At 39.2% G+C, this 24,171-nt stretch overlaps 2 protein-coding genes across 5 annotated transcripts in view; both read right to left on the bottom strand.

The window, feature by feature from the left end:
* sh3pxd2b (SH3 and PX domains 2B) overlaps positions 1–14,420 on the bottom strand; it is a 33,557-nt gene extending 19,137 nt beyond the window's left edge. For all 4 annotated transcript variants that reach the window (XM_087847419.1, XM_035905288.2, XM_087847420.1 and 1 more), the window contains exons 1-3: positions 13,948–14,420; positions 11,126–11,206; positions 3,986–4,061 (exon numbers count right to left, since the gene is read on the bottom strand). In XM_087847419.1, the coding sequence (XP_087703545.1) occupies positions 3,986–4,061; positions 11,126–11,206; positions 13,948–14,019 (229 nt within the window). In that variant the 5' untranslated portion in view covers positions 14,020–14,420. The remainder of the gene's footprint in view (positions 1–3,985; positions 4,062–11,125; positions 11,207–13,947) is intronic.
* Positions 14,421–15,998: 1,578 nt separating this feature from the next.
* Positions 15,999–23,451, bottom strand: LOC102797419 (leukocyte cell-derived chemotaxin-2). The gene is made up of 6 exons (XM_087846898.1): positions 23,396–23,451; positions 23,073–23,146; positions 19,614–19,919; positions 19,089–19,176; positions 18,617–18,762; positions 15,999–16,590 (listed from the first exon to the last, which is right to left on the bottom strand). The coding sequence occupies exons 2-6, from the start codon at positions 23,122–23,124 to the stop codon at positions 16,424–16,426; spliced, it is 759 nt and encodes a 252-aa protein (XP_087703024.1). The 5' UTR covers positions 23,125–23,146; positions 23,396–23,451; the 3' UTR covers positions 15,999–16,423.
* Between the last annotated feature and the right edge of the window lie 720 nt (positions 23,452–24,171).

The following is a 24,171-nucleotide window of genomic DNA, read 5'->3' as shown; positions in this document are numbered from 1 at the left end:
CAATCCAATGAGTGCTGCCAAACAAATCCCTTTTATGTTGGCATAGACAAGCTACAAGCTATAGTCAGTCAAGATCACTAACAATTAGTTGGTCTAGTCAAGTTAAAAGACATTGTAGAATAGTACCACTTTTTAAAAAGATTTAAGTGAATGTATGTATATATTTGAGCCTATAGATTTCTTTCTGACCCTGTGTGGATTAGAGAAAGTCCAAAATAAACACAAGCTTGTCCACCCAATTTTAGTAACTTTGGCAATTTTTTTGCTGTAATGCCAACGGTCAGTTGTAAGTTTTAGTCTACTGCCAAAAACAACAGTCATTAAAAATGGTGTGTTCATCTCTCTCGGTGAATCCCACAGGTTCAGTGTTTGGACGGAGTTTAAAAATGTGCACAATAAGCAATGCATCCATAATGTTTTTTTTACCAAGGCTGTTAACTATTATGCTACTACTGTTTCCCATACTGCAGATAAATGCATCGCAACAATAAATAAAGATGTGAAATCTAGTGTCAACGAGCGTGGTCTGATTAACAGTAGACTTTAATATCTTACCACACTGCAAAGGACAACAAGATCATACTACATAAGGGAGACTGTTACAAATGAGATTAACTAGAAGAAGAATTAGAGAAGACATTCCGAATCTCTATGGCATTGGCGAGCTCTTGCCAGAGCAGTCGAGGGGATGCTGTTGGGACAGCACTGAAAAACTAAAGAGATTTGAAAGTCAACCCTCAGACACACTTCTCCTTCTCTATTTCTGTCTCTTTCTTCCTCTCCTTCCCTCATCACTCCTCAAGCAGAAAGTGTTCTTGAAGGTTTTCCAAAGCTCTCTGGGGTCAGGAGAGAAGCACTGACTCAACACTGCCCACTTTGTATGCACGGCAGCTCATGGATGCAGCCGATGAAAAGGGCTTATTTGGGCAGGGTGGAATGCTGCTACCCTGGAGCCATGGCTGAGGCACGGTGGACATTTTGGCAAATCTCAGAGTCAGTAGTGACCAAAAGTATCAAACAGCTTTTGTTTCCTGGGAAAACTGAGCGAACTAGATGGAGAAAAAAGGCAGGCTAAGATGGCCATACATAGAGAGGTTATTGTTACCTCACCCAAAGAAAGCTGTTCTCAGAATCCCTCACATCTTAATAACTACATTCACCAACCTAGTTAGCCTTTTTGGGGAGATTTTGAGCTGCTTATACTTTTAACACAAAAGGACTTGGGATCTTGTGACAAAACTGCGTACTCGAGACCGTATTCGGATTTTACTTGACACATGCATATATTCAGTCGGGACTTAGTAAAAGTAGGGTCGGTTTTGAATTGTATGTGACCTGTGCCGCATGCAGCACCTCCTGCCATGTCAGGCAGATAGTTCCTCAGGCAATAGAGTGCACAGAGAATACAAAACAGAGAAAATAATGTTTTTGAAAGGACTCTATGCAGTTCTGTGAAAAACTATGTCCATATTCAGTAGCTTGAATTAGCAGACCCACAATTTATCTTAACTTTTTAAAAGCCAACCTGACTCTGAATGGTGGGATTAACACATCAAATGTATCATTTTATCTTTATGTCATTTATGAACCAATCTACAAAACCATGATGGCACCATCTATCTAAAGATAAAGAGTTGACTTCGTAAATGAAAAATACATAAAAGTTATGTATTTATTGGACTTCTAACATATTCCTTCCAAAGGCCAAAATCGGACCTCAGAGTAAAAATGCTGTCAATGCTTGTCAAAGAGAAGAAAGCAGTTCTACAGTGTGTACTCTTACTGACAAACCACTTTGCTGATGCAGAGATACCAAGAAGTAAAAACAACTTGGGGCCTTGAACAAACCAAACCAGAAAGGGAAAACCACTTCCGTACCTTGTGAGATTGGCCCCTCGTCCTTTTTCCAGACTTTTGCTTTGTAAGTGAATGTTTTAGGGTTTATTTCCCCTTGGCTGTCAATGAATACTGTGCAGTTCAGAAGACTGTTTGCTTGGGATCCCTCTCAGACAGAGGTCTGATCTGATGCTAGTAATGGTCCTTCATTTAAATCTCCATGTATTCAGCCACTCAGGATAAAAACCTTCACATAACATGCAAACAGCTTCACAGCAGCATTCCTAGAGGACGTCCCATGCAAATGTCCATGAGTCCAATCAGACCTTTACTTGTGGTGCCTTAGCAGCACCACAGAAGCAGCACTTTAGTGCCATCCTCAGTGGCACTAAATTTATTCAGACAATAAAAACAGGAAGCACACGCTCAGAGTTCAATGTAGATGTTTAATGTATCAGTATGGAGTATGGGGTGCTTAGATGTAAAAAAGGATGGTATGAAAAGCAATCTTTAAAAAAAAAAAATAAATCTCCCTCCTCCCTTTCCTACTTACATTTCATCAAACGGGGTGAATGCGTGTGTGTTTTTGTATGAGCATTCTCTCAATGAGTTCCAGACTTGCATGGGCATTTAAAAAAAAAAAAAAAAACCCTAACCCCCACACATCCCAAGCCTGGTGGGGGAGATGTGGGTGGGGTTGACATTAAGGATTTTCTTCCTTTCATAAAGGATTACTTTCAGCAGGATCTCAAAAGTTGGTCAAGTACACCCAAAGCCCCCTTTTCAAAACAAACTTTGTTGCCATTTGTATTTGAGAAAGAAAAATAGTGAAAACTAAAGAGAAGAAGTTATTTTAGCCAGTTCTCTCTCTCTCTCACACACACACACACACACAATGATGATTCAGCCAGGAGAATGATGGAGTTCAGTTGGGATTATCATAATGAATACCATGGAGTATAACATTCAGATTTTTGTTAAAAACACATGAAACACTGGCAAATAGTCTGTTTCTCTAAAAGGCTCCAGCACTGATTCACATAGATGGTATAATGTGTCTTTAGGCCATTTGCTGAGATAATGTGGTTCAGTCCAATGCTTAAAAAGTACATGAATTAAAATATTCTTGCTTAGTGGCAGAAATAATATGCTTATGCCCAACACCTTTCCTTCAGGTTGTTCTAGTTGGTTTCTAAGCGCACGTGTAAAAGATTAACTCGGCTTTCCTCCAGTTCATTTAAAGGTCATCATCAGTAAGTCACTGCTGCCCAGTGTGTTTGGTTGAAGGATCAAAGGGAGCACACATAATACAAGGACATGACACTGCAGCAAGGACACGACACAGGAGTTCAAAAACCTTTCCGTATTATAAGCACATGAGCTGTGGTTAAATCGCTCTGTGTGAATCAGCCCTTAAAAATCAGAACTTTGTTGATTTAATTCTGGCCGCTTTATCCCTCAATCACTTTATGGACATCACATTCTGTGCCTTTGCACTTTTACCTCTTTGTTGCATGCTGAATCTCCGTCAGTATGTCAAGACAGCGATCCTTAAATGTGGTTTTGATTTTATGGAGAAAGTGACAGGGAAGCAAATCTGGTTGAGTAGGGCCGGTAGGAACTGACACAGGTTTGCGTGACCAGACTCGTCAGGACAAAAATGGAAAACTAATGGACTAAATGTTCTCCCCTCGGGACGCCTCGGGACATTGAAGTAGAGCTCGACAAAGGGACAAATTCACGCTGCACAACCAGTGAAATGTCAAACAAAATGACGAGCATGACCCTGGTTTCCTGATACACTGTGGTTTGGGAAACGTGGGCTTTTCAACTGAAAACTGCTGAATGGAAGTAAATTTTTGCTGTCTGCACACATTTGAGGTCCATGATGAAGTCACAGAGCACCCAAAATAAGTGGTCATGATGGGATTTCCAGGAAGGACTCTAAAAATAGCACTAGAAGTGGATCACAAGGCCTTCAGAAGACAGCCTTGAAGGGAAGATTAGACTAATTTAAATCAGGTAAGTTTAATTGGGATGGTCTGTAAAAATTATGTATTCTCCATTTATTCCTAATAATGCCCAGTTATGTGCCACTTCTTTTTTTTTCTGTGATTGGTCATTGAGGGACTGTGTGTTCAACTCTTACCTGGCAGGAATGGAATGATCCGGCGCTTAGGGTCTTTCTGGCCTCCCTCCACTGGGAATTTGTCCAGCAATTCCATCTGAAACGCGATGATTAATCAAACTTATTAGCATGTAAGGTTTTTACATTCTCACACACACAGGATACATACACAGGACAGCTGAGGGTGGTTAAGAGAAACTGATGATTTTTTCTTAACAAATCAGCAGTTCTAACAAGGAATTTGGCCAATAAATGCTGATCTGCCAATAATTATAAATGTACTGAGCAGATGGTATGGTTTTCCCCCCTCTACTTCACATGTTGCTGTAGCTGTAGCTAAGGAGCACCACCGCTGACATAGTGGAACATTTCCTTTGCCATGATTTTTAAAAGGCTAGAAAGCAGTGGCAGCGAAGAAGTTTAACAGTCGTATATTTACCTTACTGAAACTCAGCCTATTCTTATAGCTTTTTTTCTCCTTAATTTAAAACTTGAAATCACAAGAAGGTCAATCCAAAAACTGGTTCATAAAATACAAGCTTAATTACAAAGCAAAATACGGTGCTACAGCAATTTAACTAATATACTCAGTAAAGCTAAATCTGTATTTTATATGATGAAAACGAATAAAAGGAACTGAAAAATGATCCCTTTCATCTACAAAAGCAGGAATAGTAAGAAAACACGAGTCAAGCAAGTTACTGGAGTTCCGTACTTTCTTGAAATGCATCACAAGACAAATAGTCAGATGCTTAGTCGGTGAATCAGTACCACCTTGAGTAGGACTGTATAAACAAAAAGACGGCCTGACATAGACAAAAGAGACAGAGTGAGGGAAGGAGACAGAGAAACAGAGGAGCCAGTACCCCACACACTGTAATTGTTCCCATGTGTCTGACTGCGAGTGCAGACACACCCCAGTCCCTGTGTCTACTCTAAGACTTGTATCTCCTCTGTAATCAGAGGCAGTCAAACAAGAAAAGGCATATGGAGCGAGTAAAGTCATCTCTTCAACATACCATTTACATCATGCACTCAACATCAAATATCCATCCTCGACAGGGGTGAGGATGACAGGCTAAGGCAGAGGAGAGGAAAGCTGCATATGGTTTTAACTTTCTAAAATGTGGTTTTTTCAGTTATGTGCTAGGGAGTTTATCTCAGTCATGCGTTAGTATTGTATAGATAGACATATGCAAGTCCAAAGTTCTACATTAAGCACTTTATTTCTGTGCCTGTTCCACTGCACTTGGAATACAATGAATGTATTCATTTATTTACTTAAAAAAGTTCATTTCAAAATCTAAAATACCCCCAACCAAATCTACGTGCTTCTTCACCTGATAAAAAGTGTTGAGAAAATATTATGATTCTCCACAATTTAAGGAAAAATCCTGCAAACATTCTGTAAAGAAACTCTTTAATGGAAACACTGAATACAGTTTGACTCTCTTGGTCTACACTTTGACTTCAAACAACATATCTTACGTTCCTTTTGGTACAGATTAGAAATATTTCCAAGGTCAGACCAATACTCTTCAATGACATACTCGAACATCCTATCCATAACCCCGCACCATTTTCTCCTGTTTGCTGATTATTGCCACTCACTGCATATGTGCCTAACTGATGTATTTAACTGATTTCAGTTAAATACAGCCAGCAAGACAGAGAACGCATTACTCCAGTCCTAGCAGAATTACACTGCCGTCCCATTCACAACACAGACACATTTAAGATTTCATTGATTACTTGTAAATCATTACATGAAATGGCCCCACTTTGTAGCTCCAAAGTCTTAATGCCTTATTCTGCACCCAAACCCCTCAGATCAGACAATCATGCTAATATATCTTGCAAGATCCAGACCACTGTGCAACAGGCTTCCTCTTAAGCTATTAAATCAGACTCCCTGTTAAGAATAACAATAATATTAATAGTAAACTAACACACCAGTAACAGCTGCAAGCATCACAAGTGCTCTGAGGTCTCAGTTGAACAGAACTCTACATTGTCTACATGCTACATTCCCAGGCTATTATGATCCTGCAATCTTTTAAACACCGTTATTTCATCCAGCATTTGCTTGCAGATTTACAGTCACATAATGTTTCAAGGGACTGTAATTTGTCTAGTCTATGTCCCTTTAAACCACTTCACCAGTATTTAATCAAAAACCAAATAAAGAAGACCTAAGAAGCTCCAGACTGTTGAGCATGAAAAAGGTCCATGAACAATTGTTGCTCTCTTTGCTTGTCTCAATAGTCCTGACATTCTCTGACTCAGTTCACTGCATAATTAAGCCTGAAACCATTTTTAACCCTTTGTGGGGAAACTGTTCTCATGGCAACATACTGTTACCATCCACATTTGTGGAGTTCTTTAACCTGTTCGTGTTTTTTTAAGTATTTAAGTTAACCACGGTATTATGCTATAGTAATTAGCACTAACACTGACTAATTAATACTAAGTAATTAGAGGAAAGCATGCTAACACAGTAACTTGGCAAATGAAGAATGAAGAATCCTAACGGATAAACACTTGTTCTCTAATGCAGAAAAAGATGCTTGGGGTAATGACTATGCGGTAACTATGTGTGATGGCTTAGTTTACCCAGCGACCTGCTCTGGCTACTGTTAGCACTCTCAGCCATAAGCAATATAAAGGATGATTGTAACTTCTGCTTCCTATCACTTGTGACTGACTCAAGGAACATGCAGCTTCACATTCAGATCCTCGTCTTGCTTGTCAAAAACATCAAGATGGCAATGGGCAAAATAGAAGGTATGTGCAGTATCAATGTAATGTTCACCATGATGTGTCTCATTTTAAAAAAATATTATAACAAATTTCAGATAATTCCTTATAAACATTCAAAATTACAGCAATACCAATTTTCAGAGGCTCTGTTTGTTTCTGATCCCTCAGTTTCTCGAATGTATAAAGTGAAAACATGGGACATGGGAAAAATAAGTGTGCTCGCCATCTCTTCAGCAGTTAACAATAGGCCATTTTTCAAAAATGAGTAATCCTGAACAAAGATAGTGATTTCACAGACAACAACATGGACAAGAAGCCAGGGGTGAAAGTTCAGAGTAGAGCTCCCATTTCAAAGCTTCACTTTCTGGAGATCTGTGCCATGCTGCTAAAGAAACCTCTCCCATTCTCAAGAATGATGAATCTGCACAAGAACATAATGAAGCTAACAAATATGATAACATCAATGCTAGCTTTGTTAGCATTCATTTAGCTGAACCCGGAAGATTATATAGACTATATACACATGAAAACAGTCTATTTTCATCTACCCAAGATAATCCTGATACACTCAGTTCAGCATTTTTATGAAACTTTTCTTCTTTTGTTTTAGCCATCTCATTCTCTCAGGTCATCAGTTTACTTCTTTCAAATGAACTGTTGAGGACATTAAAAGTTACAGTACACAAAAATTATTACATTGTTGCTGCAAGAGGCAACCTCGTATTACAAAGTCAAATAATCTGCCCCCCCAACCCCCGTTTCAAGAAGCTGAGTTTATTACTGCAGATGGAAAATATGTGACAGCTGTGCAACTCTGAATAAGCAAATAATGTTTTCTTTTTTTCCCCCCCTTAAGCTTTAAAGTAGAAATATATCCACTATCCAAGGGGAGCGGGAATGCAGGAAGCCCGTAGAGCTCGATGGACACGTGTGCAGAATGGAAACTGTTCTTTGTGACATGGAAGCAAACTGAAAAGCTCCTAGGATGAATGCACTGAAAAAAAAGAGAAAAACTAGAAGCCACCATGGGATGGGCTCACACCAGGCCCAGTGCCCCCACCCCCTCTGATCATGAGCTCAGCTGCAGATGTGTCATGTTTCAAGATTGTGTCTTATATGGCTGTGACACTATCATGTTGACAAAAACGTATCCACAGACAGACAAAAAAGCCCCTAAACTGTATTGTGTATCCAGGATGATATTTTCCACAAAGACACACACAGACACACTAACTGACAAAGATCAAGACAGTACACTCTAAGTGATGTTTTGCTTAATGTTTTGTTTAATGCTAAAACATAATAACCGTTATTATCTGTACATTTTCAAATGTAATGTTTTACAAAAAGCGGAGAAACGATCGTAAAGCACATTGTTATTTTTGATTAAGCTGCATTATAAGTTGTTTACTTGCATTCCTGAACACAAGCATTAAGTTTCATGGTTGAATGTTAAGCTTCTTACAATTGGCTGAATTTAGTCAATTCATGATTTTAAATAGAATAAATATAATTTATTGGCCTTCCTCTCACTTCTGGAACAACTGCCAACTACTAAGATAACTACTTTACCCTCTTGTTTTTCTGAGGAAAAAAATCTCAAAAACAGCACAAGTGCAAGGCCTTTCTCTCCTGTCGGAGGCACACCTCTGTCTGTTCAGTGAGTAACTGTTTGCACATGCTCAGTGTTTGTTACCCAGACAGAGGATGTTTACTGTATGTGAAAAAAAAAGGCTTTCTGTGGCTTCTAATTTTCTCTGAGTAACAATTTTCAATGTAAATATAGCTTAAGTCACAGCCCAGCTGATGTTTTTAAACTGTGAGTATGACGAATCTGTCTGATGAGAACACGGTTAAAAATCTATTTAAAAAAGCTGTTAATTAAACAGAAACATTCTCCATTTCTAGATGGTGCAAAAAAAAAAAAAACAGTAGCAGAAATATCCTCGGTGACAAGAACATCTGGCTCTTGCTCAGCTATTCTCTTCCTTAGAGAACTGAGCAATTGATCTGTCAGATCAAAGATAGAATGCCAGGAACAAGAAACACTTGCTATTTTGTTACTGCTGCATGGTTAATCCTAAGATTAGTTCTTTATTTTCAATATGTAAATAACAGCCTTGATATTGTTGATTTTGCGCATGCATCAAAAGACTTATATTTATAATAGAGAAAACTGCTTTTATATCTTGTTTCAGCCCTTAGTGAAGCAAAATCAACAAAGTCTGTGCCAGCCACACAAAAAGCACATGCTGCTGTGTTTGCAGAAAGAGAATCAGCTGCTTAGGGCAGTTATGTTGACAGGATGTGGTGACTAGCACTTCCTGCATAACACTAAGGCTGTGGAGTGACCAGAGATATATTATTATCTGCATTACAAGACAAGCCAAAGCCACATAATGAAAGACGTTATGAAGGAACCTGTTAGACAGATTACAGAAAAATGATAACATAATATAAAAATATATCAGACACATGGGGGATGTATCAGTGTGCTAGTGATCGGAATAAGCCAACTGATTAGCCACAACTGGTCACTGGATATATTCAATTTCAAGGAAATCTAATTAACATGTCCTACAGCTTGACATGCACCTCTCCAGATATGCAACATGACACTGCAATGCAGACAACAGCTAGTGTGATTGCTTTAGTTGATACAAATACACCGACACCGTGTGATCATGGAAATCAATATAAAGCATACTAATACCCACAGAGACCTTTCTTCCTTAAAACACAATACATGTTAATATGTGATGGGCTGGGACTGATTGGCTTCCTAATGTTGCTAATGCTGACACTTGCACAGCAGTGAGTAATCTGCTGGGGCAACCATCTGCTGTTTTCATAGCACTGCCACCATGTATAAACTCAGCTTGTTCCAAATCTGCTCTCTTTTTGTGTTGTGGTAATTTCAGCTATTCGACTTCAACAAGGTTAGCTTAGTCACTGAGAATTACACCGAGATACTCCACATAGCATCCCAATAATACCACCACCAACTAGTGTTTTGGGGGTGTAATTACAGAGTAATGCAATTATAACATATGGTAGAGAAATTGAAATATTCTGCAGCTCATTTTTCTTTTTATTTTAAATTTTATTTGTATAAAAAAAAAATGTCAGCCCAATAACCTGGAGCATGACAGCAGGTCATGTAACCTGATGCAGCTGTAAACAAAATGTACAGTTTAAACTTGGTCAAAGAAAACTTGGAATAAATGCTGCATGGTGACTTAATGTGGCTTTTATATATTAGTACCAAACCATACAGAGATACAAGAGATGAGCCATTATCTGTTATGTCTCTACTAGGATTTACCTACATCCCCTTGACCACTGAAGTAACTCAGGAATCCATCATCACACCAGGGAACAGCGGAATGGCATGGCACGCCCTGCTGAATAACACATCTTATACGCTCTTATTCTAAAACACTGATCTGATACAGTCTGAGTTATAAATAAAGTGTTGCCTGTTGTGTGTAGTAGTTGACCAATTACACAACTGTAATGCGACTAACATATATACAGTCATTTATACAATACAAATGATGTTTAAAGAGCAGCCTTGAGACTTTATCTGTAATATTATGCTCATATTTATCCATGCTTTTATACTGTGTCAACAACAGAAAGGTGGTATGGATTAGACAAAATTAATGGATAATGGTTCTATTAGCAGCTTTACTAGGGGTCAAGTCAAATGAATGACATGAATACTTCACATTCGTATGTTAAATGCTACAAACGCAGCCTCAAAACTCAGTGAGGCACTATAGTTCTGTACTTCATTACCCATGCATTGACCATCTTAATCAATTAAAAGGAATTTAATCCAATTAGGGCCGACAGTACGCCTTTCCGAAATTGACTACATGCTCATTAAAAGTAATTGCCTTTCTGAATTTCCTGGAGTCCATGTTCTGGTCTCTGATGCAGCCAGGGCCACCCCCCCACCACCACCACCACCTCCCTCAGATCCATTACCTTCAAGAAGACAAAAGGAAACTAGGATACTAATAAGACTCCCTCATTGTGCAGCGTGCACCATCACCATGACGTCTGAGAATGATTCAGACATTTCTGTGGTCATCAGTGCCACAGTCGCATTCATCACTGTCCTCTATTAACTTCACTGGAATTTTTCGACTCGTCTCGCACAATATAATTACCAGGGTTATAAGGGTGGAGCAGGGAGAGGCTGGCTACGAGTACTAGTCTTGTATGACTGAGACAGTGCTTCCATGCCTTTCCTGCCCTGTGCACTTGTCCGCTAGCACAAAACAAAAAAAAAAAAAGTCCCCCAAAAAGACAAAAGTGAAAGAACACATTTAAGACTATTAAAAGAAACTCAAAAATGAAGACACACACGCACACAGTTAGTGGCTCACTCACCTGCAGGTCAAAGAACTTGCTGTAGCGTCTGTAAATGGTTTCTGTACTGCCATCGCTCCAGGACACTTTGATGATGTAAACCTGGCAAAGCAAAATAAAGGAAAATAACATTGAAACTAATGCACAGCTATTATTGTGATAAACTAAAGCCCTTGGGGCATCACTCTTCAGTCACTACCATTATTTGGGAGTGTTATGAATCCTAGAGAGGGCTGCATATAGCAGACATCCCATTTCTCTGGCAGCATCACGCAGCTGTCACTGAGTGGTTTTCATTACTGTAACATATGCTTCCCCACATCCCACTGCCTCCAGTGACCCAAGAATTGCTCTCCGGTCCCTTAAATGCACCTCAAGGAGATAAAGAAAGAGGAGGCTTTCAGAGAAACCTTGCACAAGGAAACACAGGTGCGTCCTACACAGAAGTCTTCCGTCTTGTGGCGTGACATTTAAATGCCACACTTCCATCCATTATGAGCAAATTGCTCCACTTAAAACACCCCGAAACCACCAACTTCTCCTTTCCTCCATCACATCTACCACATGCCATAGCTGGGAGGAGCTAAGACAGACTTGAGTGCGGGAAGTCAGGAGTCACGCTAATGAAAAGCCCCCAATGTCATCATCCGTTCACATGAAAAGAACAAGGATATCAGATGATTTCACTTCCTAGTGGAGTTACATCACTTCCTGCTGTAGAAAACATAATTGTCCTGTCTACATGCAGAAGAGTGAAATACTAATATTAATAATAATAATAAACCCACAAAGTTTGTGCTACCTTTCTAACATGGGCAGCACTAGGTTAGAAAAAGGAGAACAACTGTGTAGGTGCAGCTGCAACTTCAATCAGACATATATCTAAAACAGTAAATCATAATGCACTTTAAATAATGTCAAGAGTTAGGGGACAGCAGCAGATTTGGATTTGGTTCTTTAAAGAATGAAAGGGGAGAGGCAGGGAGGTGATCGGAAACACCCTTGTGGCTTGCTGTGTTTGGCTAAATGCTGCTGGCCCCAATCCCAGACCCTTTCAGGCCTCATTCTCTTTTTTTCGGTGGACTCGAATCCGATATTACGACGGACTGATCAACTACGGGAGCTGTACAGACAAGCAGCAAGGCCATCTTCATTAAACAAAAAAAAGATTCCCCAAAAAGACTAGTTCAGGTTCTGTCTGACCAACTACTAGAATGAAATTCCTCATCAATGAGAAGAAAAACTAATCAGTGCAAAGATATCCTGTTGTGTCCTTGCTGCAGATAAAACTAATTAAGAAATGTTTGTTATCCAAACTAATTTGCAGCAACTCATAGGAAACAGGAGCTGATACAAAAAACATAACTAACCCTCCTAATTAAAGTTCCAAGTTCAAAGAAAAACTTCTGCCATTAGATATTTGCAGATATCTCTTAAGAATTAGAGCTTTGTGTTAGAAATTCTATAGGATATACTGAACTCTGGTGAGCAGACAAGCCTTACACAGCTTTTTGCTATTCAAGCTACATGTTCAGACCTGAGACTTTAAATTTCCCGGAACCTTGAGATCTGTGTAAGAGAGAAAAGGCATAAAATAACAGTACACCAGAGACTGAACGAACAGATGGAGAAGACACAGGACCACAAGAACTCTGCGCCCTTGACCACTAACACTCACAGCGGTACAAGGTCTGCTGGTCCTTTAGCCCCCGGTTTAAATTTGCACACCCATATGGATGCATACAAGTACACACACACACACACAGTGACACAACATGTACACGGAACTAACACAAACACCTGCTAAGGCCTTGGCTGCGAGTCTCTCTCTTTCTCTGGCTAACTACACTAAGTGATGTCATATGTGTGACTTTATACTAAGTGCAGGATTGCAGGAAAATACACCCACATTTAGCTCTCGCTAGTCACTAATAAAAGCTCTACTGTTTATGAAAAAAAAGAGGCTTTGTCCTGATGACATTCTCGTCTCCCACACAAGGTCTGGTTATTAAGAAAAGAAAATTATTCCCAAGTTCTTCGTCTTCTTTCCCTCCCTTTCGCCAACTGTTGACCGGAAAAGAAACACACAACTCTCTATACAAAAAATAAAAATATTTTTTTAAAAATAATAATAAAAAAAATGACAATATCTGACACAGTCTTAAAACCAATAAATGCTACATGGGGTTCAGCCTTTAAACCCTGTCATAAATGTTAGTCATAGCCTACTTCCTGGTTACCAGTGGCAACTAACCAGTGTGGATAGTTAGGGGACTGGGCTGACTGTATATTATTATGTTTCTTGGGCTCTTCCACCATTGCAGTCTTCAGTGGTAAGGTGCTGCAATGGCTACGGTCACATGCATGTGGTTCTGGGAGTCACTTAAAAAAAATGCACACTGAGAAAAGGGGTCATAGGTCACGTGAGTCGGTCCACTCGAATGCTTCTTAATGATATCCTCACGTTTTTTTAAATGAGCATTTTATTAGGTCAAAAACAATCTGAAAAACGATAACAACACAAGAGCTTTTGACTTTGGGTCACTGCACAGGTTGCTGAAATATAACAGCGTAAATCTTGATGTCGGTCGTTACTAGTCTTAAGAATAAAGATCCCAACAGATTTAAATAGTCTGAGCATGACCTGAAGTTTTCAGAAATCATATTCTAATAAAGTCTGCTTGACCGTTTCGGCTGATTTGGTCAGCTGTAATTTGACACTCTCTTTGTTTTTTTTTTACTTTTCCCGACAGGACAAAGGGGGAGACTGCGGAATATCCGCGATCTGTTGCACATTTCACGCAGCAAATCACACGGCTGTGGTAATTACACAAAAGGCTTACGTAGTGTTTGTTCGGATTCCTCCGCTTCTGGACATCTTGAACAGTTACTTCTTGCACGGTGCGCCGTGGCATGATGTCCCCTTCTTTTTACGGATCCGTTGAAAAAAAAAAAAGCAGATATCCCTGTCGGGTTTTTTTTTTTCGAGCGTTCACACCCGGTTGAAAAAGTTTACACTGCGACGCTTCTTTGTCATCCGAATGGCTGGGATCGATCTGAACAAACGCCTTTTTTTCTCCCCGTCAAGCTGCTCACGTCAAAATTTCCTGTCCAACATTCAGACTCTCGTAAGCCAGAAGTTAATAATCGGTTCTTCCTTTCCCCCCCTTTCTCATGCCTTGTCCCGACCCGCTGACTGCCCCGACCAAACTCCCAGCCTATCCCAGCTCGCCTACTCCCATTTGAGCAACTGGGACGCTTCGTGGACCAACCCTCCAGCTTCAGAGCAAAACCACAGTCTGCAGGAACACTCGGGCTTCAGTCTGCACACTTAGAGCTAGATGTTAGTCTTTAATCAATATGACAGCACTCAAAAACAGCGTGCTCAAGAGCACTTAAGGAGAGCGAACTTTGCCCATTTCTCACTAAATTGTAATTCTATTTATTTCAATTTTCTGTCGCAACTTTGAATGTTCGCCTTCTTTGCGATGAACCGCTCTCCATTAGTAATATAATAACCATGATGCAATTTAAATGACAGTTAAGAGTGTATGTTGTCTCACTGTGCATACAGCTGAGCTGCAGATGTCTGAATCAGTTGGCTTGAGTCTGAGCTTACTTTTCTACTCATATGCTAACTACAAACTACAGAGGACATCGTTCAGATATACAGTGCTGTGCAAAAGTCTTGAGCCAATCATCAAAGAGATAGGCACTCTTGGGATGAACCAGTGCTGTCTATATATAACACTAAACTTAGCAAAAAAAAACCAAAAAAAAAAAAACCCCAAAAAACAGTTTTAAATTGTATTTTTAAGACACTTAGTTACTAGCAAAACATAATTTTCTTCCATTTCTTTTGTTAAATCTCCGAAAATTTCCAAAGATAACACAAAATTGAAGTGTTAGGCCTAGAAATATCTAGACATGAGTGTCTGAAAGTTATGTATTTAGGAAACAGGAAATAAAGAAAAAAGAAAGAAATCCATAAAAGACCTGACACAGGTCGTGGGAAATCCATCTGGCCCTCACTTGATACATCTACTGTCTGCAGAGGTCTCGCAAGAAATGATCTCAGTGGAAGGGGAGAAAAGGCTGAGGGATGCCAAATAACACAAGAATTAGTCTGAAAACCAGTGGTAGCAGGTCTTATGAACCTAAACTGAACACTTTTGTATGAAATCCTTGTCAGCAGGTACAGAGAAGGTAAATAGAGGGGCACAACAGTGAGTATCTAGAGCCCCCTGTAAAACATGGGGAGGCCATGTTTTAACTGCTCTTTGGAAATCACCAACAAGTTGTTAATGCAAAGGTAGAAACCCTTAAATGCTTGAATGAGTCATATGTTAGTGGGAAATGCCTTAACACGCACACATCAGACTTTAAAACATGATGTGATATCCTGTGTCTCGATGTGATTATTAGTCATAAGATGATGTGATTGGTAAACTGGAAATGTGTTAATATTTATTTTTCCATCCTGGTAACACAACACTATCACTCTATGGTTTATTGTTTAGTATTTAGATTTGTACAAACTCAGAATACTTGCAGTTACGTTCAACATTTCTTTGCTGATATGTGACCAGGATGACTGCTGAGGTCCAGTGTCAGGTTTGTTTTAAAATAGCTCCATCTTTTGGTGTGTCATACTCATTACATTAGTACTGTACATGTGGAAAATCTCCCCATCTGTAGATATCAGATGAATATGATGGAAGATATTGGTAATTAAAAAAAATTGAATAAAGTTTGTGTTGAATAAACTTGCTATTTTTAAGATGGGGAAAATATTTGACAGTCTCATTTTTAGGTTTGAAATAGAAAGCACTTCAGACAAAAGAAGAAATGAAACTTTATATTTATTCCATTGTTGAAAAATAAAGTCGCGGTTATGAGTGATGGGACATTTTTCACAGAAAAGGAGAAGGAAAATGTTAAACATATGACTCGTGACTTTTTAGAAAACATCCTTTTGTTTGTAGTCGATATAAAGTATTACAAAAAAATTAAATGGTTGTAAAAACTGAGAAATGGAGACAGTTATCAAGTATAGTAACGCTGGTCAACACAAGTTTGTAGAAATGTGTTTTAAATAAGTGTTATTGTAAGAAAAACAATACAATGCATCTTTGTTAAGTTATTGTAAAAATAGAGACCAACATTTTTTTATGGCTATAATAGAGTAAGAAATCGGAAAGCAAATAAGTCTATATAAATTCTTATTAGCATTAGGGATTTTATATGCAGGGGCATGCACCACGTAAAAAAGACAAGGACGCACGGTGCCTCAGTTGTATAACACATGGAAATAAAGGTTTATATGAAGGGTGAAGGATCAGTACCATCACACATTTGCAGCTCCAGGTGTGATGTGATGCCAGGGAACTGTTCTTGCGGTGGCAGTAAATAGCCCAAGGCCTCTCCTTGAGTTACCGGGCCGGAGTAACGATAAGGACGGATGTTGAAGATCTTCACGCAGTGTACTAAATGGGACCAAAACAAATATAAATGAATTATTTTGTGGGCATTAATCCCTTAATATCATCCTTAAAAAATGCTCAGACAAATCAATGACTTAAGCTAACTCAGCTGAATAAAGTGCTTATTGACTACACACCAAAGAGTTTGAGTTTACTGTTTTATAACTTGCTATCAATCACATGTGAAACTGATGAGGAAAATGCTCTGTATCTGTCAGAATGTGACTGCCTCATTTTGAGCTTGTTAACTCTAGTTATTTGTAGAGTTTGCTTCCTTAGTGTTTTCCAGCAGTCTGATCCAGAAATTGAGAGCAAAATGGCTGTATTTCCAGTTTTTCTCTATGAGGAGTATTGGATATCTGACAGATGGGTGTGGGGGATAAGAGTGTGAGTCTGGCTTTTTGATTTTTTAAAAGTCAGAGCATTTTTAAATCAAGTCTGTAGAATTGGGAAGCCAGTGTAGCTCTAATAAAACTAGTGCCCTCTGTTATGCATTTTAGTTACTAAGCTTGCAACATGATTCTGATTAAGTTGAAGACCAGAAAAAAAGTGCATTGTAGTAATCCAAACTAAAAGAGATGAGTGCATGAACAAGTTTTTCGGACTGAGCAAAGGGTGGATTTTGGCAATATTCCCAAGATGGAAGAAGGTTGGCTTGGTAATAAGCTTGTGCCTGAAACTCCAAGACTTTCAACTTGTGGTTTTACCCTGTTAGCTTATTTCCCTAGTTTGGCTGAAGGATATAGCTGTGGTAAGGTGGGTTTAGCATTCACTTTATCGTTGGCATATGAATAGTTCACTTGTGCAGCTAAAATCCTCTTACAGAATTTACAAATGTTACAAATGCAGGCTCAAGACCCTAAAAAAAACCTTAGCTCTCGCCTTTACCATCCACCTAAACAAGCCGGCTGCCAACCTAGAAACAAACAACCTAAAAGTAGTTCTACAGCAAAGTCACCAACATCATTAAATCTTAAAAGCACTTAATGATCAGTGTCTCAGCATTAATGTGGGCATCACGGTGAGGTAATGTGTCTCTGTGATGTCTAATCATGTCTGTGCTTTACCCGGAGATGAAAGGAGCTGACAGTACATGTGTTCTTCTGATAATACAGTTCAATTATAAGGCGAGAGGCAGAATGAGGACTAATGATGTTTACTCATCATTCCAGCACCTTATCAGCTCAGGATGGTCTCAAAACACATTACCACGCATGAGCACATATACACATACAAATAGGTATACACCGCAAAGGAATACATGTATTTTAGTCACATACACAGATGCATTCCCTTTTTTTCTCTAATGATGGCCCTTATGGGGGGTCATTACTCATGAACAGCCTTTAGTGGGGTTTCACATAGACCCCGATCTTAGGGGCTACCAGGAGGTCAATGCAGTCTCCGCTCGCGTTTCAGCACCTTAACTAATCCCTTTAAATCATTCCTTTTCATTCTCATGCAATGCCTCTACCATAATAGCATAACCTCGCCTTTGCCCTAGCCATGGAACTATACAGTAGATTAAAGGAATTCACAGGCAACACTACAAGGTTACAAGGATTTAATTAAACCTGGTTTATGCTTATTTTCAGTTATAAAAATATCTCAAGGGACTTCTAAATTGAATTTTTTAAAAATTGAAACAGACTTGCATACTTATGGCCATTATGGCCATACTAACAACATGGGTCTTTGAATGATATTCTGGTAGGCCATTTGACTGGTCTGTCACTTTGGTTCCAACTGAAATATTTAGACAAGTACTGGATGATTTGACGTATGTTTGGGTACAGCTATTCATGCAGTCACTGATTCGTCCTAATGATGTGCTAAATATCTACTGAAATCGGTCTTTATCTGGTACAGGAATCGGTAAAGACCCGCAAAGTCTTTGTCCTGTTTATTTTGATTGAGACTCACATCTACAGTTTTAAAAACACTGTAATTTTCCTTGCTTTGCTAACTTTCAGGTATTGTGCTAGCTGCTAGCACAAGATGCTAGCAGCTAGCATCTTGTCCCTCTTACCATCACTGAGAAGTTTGACTCCATCAAACTGATAACCAGCTGGGTCTTTCCGACTCACTGGACCGGCCAGAGAGCCTGAAAATGGTGTGTTGATGATCGAATAGTCATCACATACAAGGTCCACTGCTTTATAAAGGCCATTACCTCTGTAAAAAGACATGTGACAGTGGAGACTGGCATTAGTTTGCCATCAGAAATGGCTAGATTCAATTAGTCATCTTAATCTGGCCAGAACAAAAATGTCTGACTAGTTATTTGGACATCTTTGTCTACAGAAAGTCAGCCTTCTACCCAGACAAAGCTTCACTCATCATTAATTCCAAGTGGTTTGGTAAAAATGTGCTTTGTCATTGTAGGGATCAGGCTTGGATACTATACAAAACTAGACATGGGACAGTATCAGCGTCTGCATGTTGCAGTATGAGTAATCCTCTGAGGGCTCTGAGATAAAGATCTGATCAGGATTAGTCACCTTTGGGAGTTAAAAGCTCCACAGCCGTACGCATCACAGGCCCTCACTCTGTTGTGGTGACCGGCACAAAGCATACTCCAGGCTTGGACTACAGAGACAGGGAAAACGAAATAAGTTAGATAATACTTCTCCTTCCAAAATAGGCACCATATTAAAAGCTGCAGCACTGCACGCTAAAAGGCCAAGCATAAAGACGATATTTTTAAAAATATGTTTTAACATCCACTGACTGTGACTCATGCTCTATTCATGTGGAAATAAGGCCAATTACAGCAGAAAGGCACTATTCAAATGTCATTTACTGATGTCTTCTCCATCAGTTTTGTGTTACCCACACATACAGCCTCACTCCCACAATAACGTTTTCATGAGTAAGACTTGAAAAAAACTGTGCAAATCCATTTTAATTCCTTCTTGGCAGAAAAAAAAGAATGAGCTGTGTGTTTGTGACCATCTGAAGAAGTTTGCAGGAGGTTTGTGTTATTGTAACATTTCGATATGGGCAGATGCATATTTCTATCATACCTGGCATGCAGCACTGGCGCGTCTTGGACCCTGAACACTTGTCTTTGAGGTATCGGTCTTGGCAGATGTAACGGACTGGCTGGCAGATGCCTCCCAATCTAGTGCAGCTGATGTCACTTCTAGGTCCCATGAACACTCTCTTGCTTCCTGATTTGACTTTCTTTCCTGGAGTCACAGCCTTTGGCCTCCTGTCATTAGCACTTGTGAAATTTCCCTTCACCTTGAGTCTGCTGCTGTTCTTGTCAGGGCTTTGAATTTGTTCCCTTTTTCTCTCTCCATGTTCTAAAGCGCCACTTAACACCACATCTTGGGAGAGATGAAATGTAATGAGAGTTAGAGTTAAGAGTGTAATGGAGAAAGGATTAAAAAAGAGAATGGCTCGAAAATTTCCAGGTTGAAGGATTAAATCAAACTTTTCTGAGACTGATATTTGGAATGAGTTATGCAGTATTTGGAATATGAAGCAGCAGATTTTCTTTCTGTTCAGTTAATACCACTTACAGTCTGTGAAAAAGTATACGCTCCCTTCCTGATTTCTACTTTTTTTTTTTTTTTTTTTGCATTTTTGCTACATCCATTTGCAGATCTAGCTTTCTTTCTCCCTCCTCACTATCCGTTTTATTGTTTTACAGATTTACTTCCAGAAGCCTCACTGCCCACTAGTTGACTCTCTGAATGTGAAGCAATGGAAAAGTACATCATGGACTCTCTTGTAGATAGAAGTATTCATCCGTCTTTTTCTCCTTTTGGCGCATGCTTCCTCTTTGTCGAGAAGAAAGAGAAAACTCTCCATCCTTGCATTGATTTCAGAGATTTGCACAAAATAAGTACCATTACTGCTCCTTTTATCTGCCTTTGAACTCCTGCAGTGGGCTACAATTTTTTTTCCCAAGTTGGATCTCCATAATGCATAACATCTGTTGTGCATTAAGGAAAACAGCCTTCAGTACTCACCTGTGACACTTCTTATACCTGGTAATGCCAATGGTCCTACTGTTTTCCAAATGCTTGTCAATGAAATTCTCTGTGACTTTCTGAAATGTGATTTTATTTGTTTTATTCTTGTTTACCTGGATGACAATTTGATTTTTAAAGTCCATCTTAGAACACTGTAAGTCCACCAGCTCCTCCAATGCCTTCTGGAGAAGCTGTATGTTAATGGAGAGAAGAGCTCTAATGCTTTTTGAATTTTGCCACTCTATCCATGACCTAAGGAAAACCTCCTTGTCTATTACTGACTTCTCCAAAGGTTGCCTTCCAGTGAAACTCTTTGCCTTGGCCTTGTTCTTATTCAACCAGACCCATCTCAGCAGTTCATTGTGGAAGTGGACGCTTCAGATTCTGAGGTAGGAGTTGTCTTATTTCAACAGAAAAATGGCAAAATTCACTCAGTGCATTGTTGGCGCCCATGAACTGCTGGCCATCAAGTTAGTCCTCAAAGAACGGAGACACTGGATGGAGCAAGCTGAGCATCTCTTTGTTGTATTTACTGACCATGAGAACCCCCATTACCTTCAGACCACCAAACATCTAAACTTTTGCTTTTTACCAGATTCAGCCTAACCATCACTTGCAGACCTGGCTCCCATAATTTAAAGCCTGACACAATGTCCCATTAATTCTCCACCTCTGATTCCACCTCAGAGAATAAAACCATCCTTCCACTTATTTGCATCATTAGTTCCTTGGCTTGGGAACGTCTCTATTAGGGAATGCTTAGCGGGAAATAAGTCCTCCAGCTCCCCACCTTCTCCACTTCTTCAGACTCCCAGTCACCCTCGGTCCCACCTGTAGTCCCATCTGACTACTGCCCAGATCAGAAATTCGGGTTGTCTACAAAACATGTTCCCTTAAGGTCAAAATCCAAGAACTGTCTGCAAGTTATAGCAGTCCTTTTGAAATCGAGAGATTTATTAACCCTCTGTCTGCTCGTCTTAGTTTACCTCACAACATCAAAATGCACAATGTGTTTCACATCACTTCACAGCTCAAACCTGTTCGGTCCAGTCCACTATTTTGTACCTTTGTCTAATATTAAAATTTGCTTGATGATATGAAACACATAAGAGTGACAACTATGGCAAAAAAAGAAGAAATCATGAAGGGGAGTAAATACTTTTTCACTGGACTGTTTATTTATATTACAACTAGATTTAGATATTAGGGATACCAGTTACATTCTGTCATACTTCACATAGATGCTTGCTTCAAAATGCCCCCACAAAAACACTATTTTTAAAGGATCACCTTCAAAATTGCAGTTTTTAGGTATTAAGGGAAAAACTTTTCTTGCATTTTCTTGATTAGTTAAGTCACCAAGTAAGTCTTAACACACTGTAGGACGACTTTTTTTGAGGGTTGAATGGTATTGCTTGTCTATATAGACAGACAGAGTCATAGTTCAGTTATTCATAGTATGTTTAATTCTGACAGCATACTAATTATCCTGCCCAGGCATGAGTCTTTGATCTTCATTAACCTCAGAAGCACATAAAATATTTCAATCACACCGCCCTGGCACAAGAACACACATTGGGCTCAGTGATTGAAAGAAGCTGCTTATCACTAGAAGGCCTTAATGAGTGGGCAGAATGGTTGGCTGTGGCATGGAAAAGCAATTTTCCTCAGCATGTGAACTAAATTAGAAAAGACCAAATTTTTTTGACATGTGCAAGTGTGCCTTTTGCCTCAGCAAAATTAGATAGCATTAAAGGTTTGCTGCAGTTTTACAAAATGTTTGTTTATGTATTGCCAGGCTTCTACTACATTTTAAAGCAGCTGCAGTGTTAAGCTGTTAACAGTTAAGGTACTAACAGTTAACCTGAAGAGATGAACACATGCAAAGACAGACAGCACTGATTGGCAAGCACATTTCCATTAACTCCACTTGACTGGATACCTCTCATGGAGCTGCAGGGTTTTGTCCACTGTGGCGCATGAATCATTTTCATCTCAGTAGAAAGATGGCTGTCTCATTTTCATGTCGCTCAGAATCCCCCAGAGTTACTGTGCCTTAAGCTTTTTAGTTAGATGCAATGCTGTAATGTTGCATTAAGCACTCAGTCATGCTTTAAATGTGTCATCCACTTGCGCCAACTCATAGTCTCTCTGGCAATAGGCTCGAACCCCCCAAGGTTCATGTTTACAGGAGTTTACAGTCTCCTAATAGGGCTCAGTTCATGGTAATTTGCAGGGCCAAGCAGATGTTTATGCACCATTTATTGCTTCCATAATAGGAATCTTATTACACTGCTGAATGAAAATTTGTGCCCTATGTACTCTAATGCATACTTTTAGCATGTGGATTCAAGTATTTTGTGGGAATGCACGTGTCCATGTCTGTATGAGCTACTTAATACAATTACTAATATATCCCAGACATATTCCATACACTATGACGCACGCTAGAATAGTGTGTATTTTGCAGGTGGCAATTTTATATTAAAGTGACTTACGTACAGCATAATAACAGCGCAGATATGACACAGATCCTAAACAGTCTTCCCATCATCAGGTCAGAAATAAAAAAAAATCTGTAGAATGATGAATGAACAACAGAAAATGTTTATAATCTAATCAAACAAGTGTATGATAAATGTAAACTTTGTATTAATATCAACTATCTGGTTAAATCCTTCAATAAAAAAGTTAAAAATATAGCTTGGGTTTTGTTTTTTAAAAAATATAATACTAGGAAATCTGTCTCAAATCTCAAAGGAACACACGGAAATGATGGAATAATACTGAGACTTTTTAGAGATAGAAAATTGAACTAGACTTACCAGTCATGTGCAGAAGCTGAAGAGTGGCTCCCAGCTCAGTGGGAAGGAACACAAAGAAGGGACTGTTGGAAAACCAGCCTGCTGTGGAAGCTACACGCCTGAGCCACAGGACATCCCCCAACTGTCAATATTGACATTGGCTGCTAGAAAGCATACCCTTTTACTGGCTCAAAAAGCTCAAGTTTACTTACTTTCTACTGCTACACTGAAAGCTAAAGATTGGGACACACACACACACACGCACGCACGCACACACTTAAGCAGCTGAAAATGATGCTTGAACAAATAACTTTCCAGTTATATTATATTATTACGAGCTTGGCTTCAGTAAACATTAAATCTACTTGAGAAATTTCAGTTAAAAACTTGTTTTATGTATTAGACAGTAAACAGTAACTTGGGAAAAGCACCAGCTGTTATGGCTAATCTAAATATACAACAGGTGATATAACAATGAAATGCTTATAATATTTTAAATATGTTGTTTTAAAGTTTTTTTTATTGTCTCCAAGAAATGAAGTTTATACTGTTTTGCTAATTTCACAGTAGTGGGAACAACCGCTGGCACTATGGTTATGCATAGTTGCACTGAACTCTGACTCCTAGCATGGCTCCAATTACACCCCTCCAATAAACTCATTAGTATATGTGGTGCAGTCAGCAGGTGCTTGACTGTTGTGTCAAGCTTAATGAGACAACAACAACGAAGAAAAAAGAAAAAAAGAAGGAGAAAGAAAAATTATTATATTCATACCGTGAGACTGGCATCTTTCATT

This window comes from Neolamprologus brichardi, chromosome 10 (genome assembly GCF_056152115.1).
Source record: "Neolamprologus brichardi isolate AB-2024 chromosome 10, ASM5615211v1, whole genome shotgun sequence".
In the NCBI taxonomy this organism is placed as follows: domain Eukaryota; kingdom Metazoa; phylum Chordata; class Actinopteri; order Cichliformes; family Cichlidae; genus Neolamprologus; species Neolamprologus brichardi.
The sequence above is the reverse complement of the archived record's forward strand: the minus strand, read 5'-3'. Positions and strand labels throughout refer to the sequence as shown.

Bases quoted from the DNA above. Each gene is read 5' to 3' on its own strand.
- LOC102797419 (XM_087846898.1), bottom strand. From the start codon at position 23,124: ATGATGGGAAGACTGTTTAGGATCTGTGTCATATCTGCGCTGTTATTA. The intron at 19,920-23,072 runs GTACGTAAGTCA...ATCTCTCCCAAG, and splicing joins ATCTGCGCTGTTATTATGCT to ATGTGGTGTTAAGTGGCGCT. The intron at 18,763-19,088 runs GTGACTAATCCT...GTCTTTTTACAG, and splicing joins GGAGCTTTTAACTCCCAAAG to AGGTAATGGCCTTTATAAAG.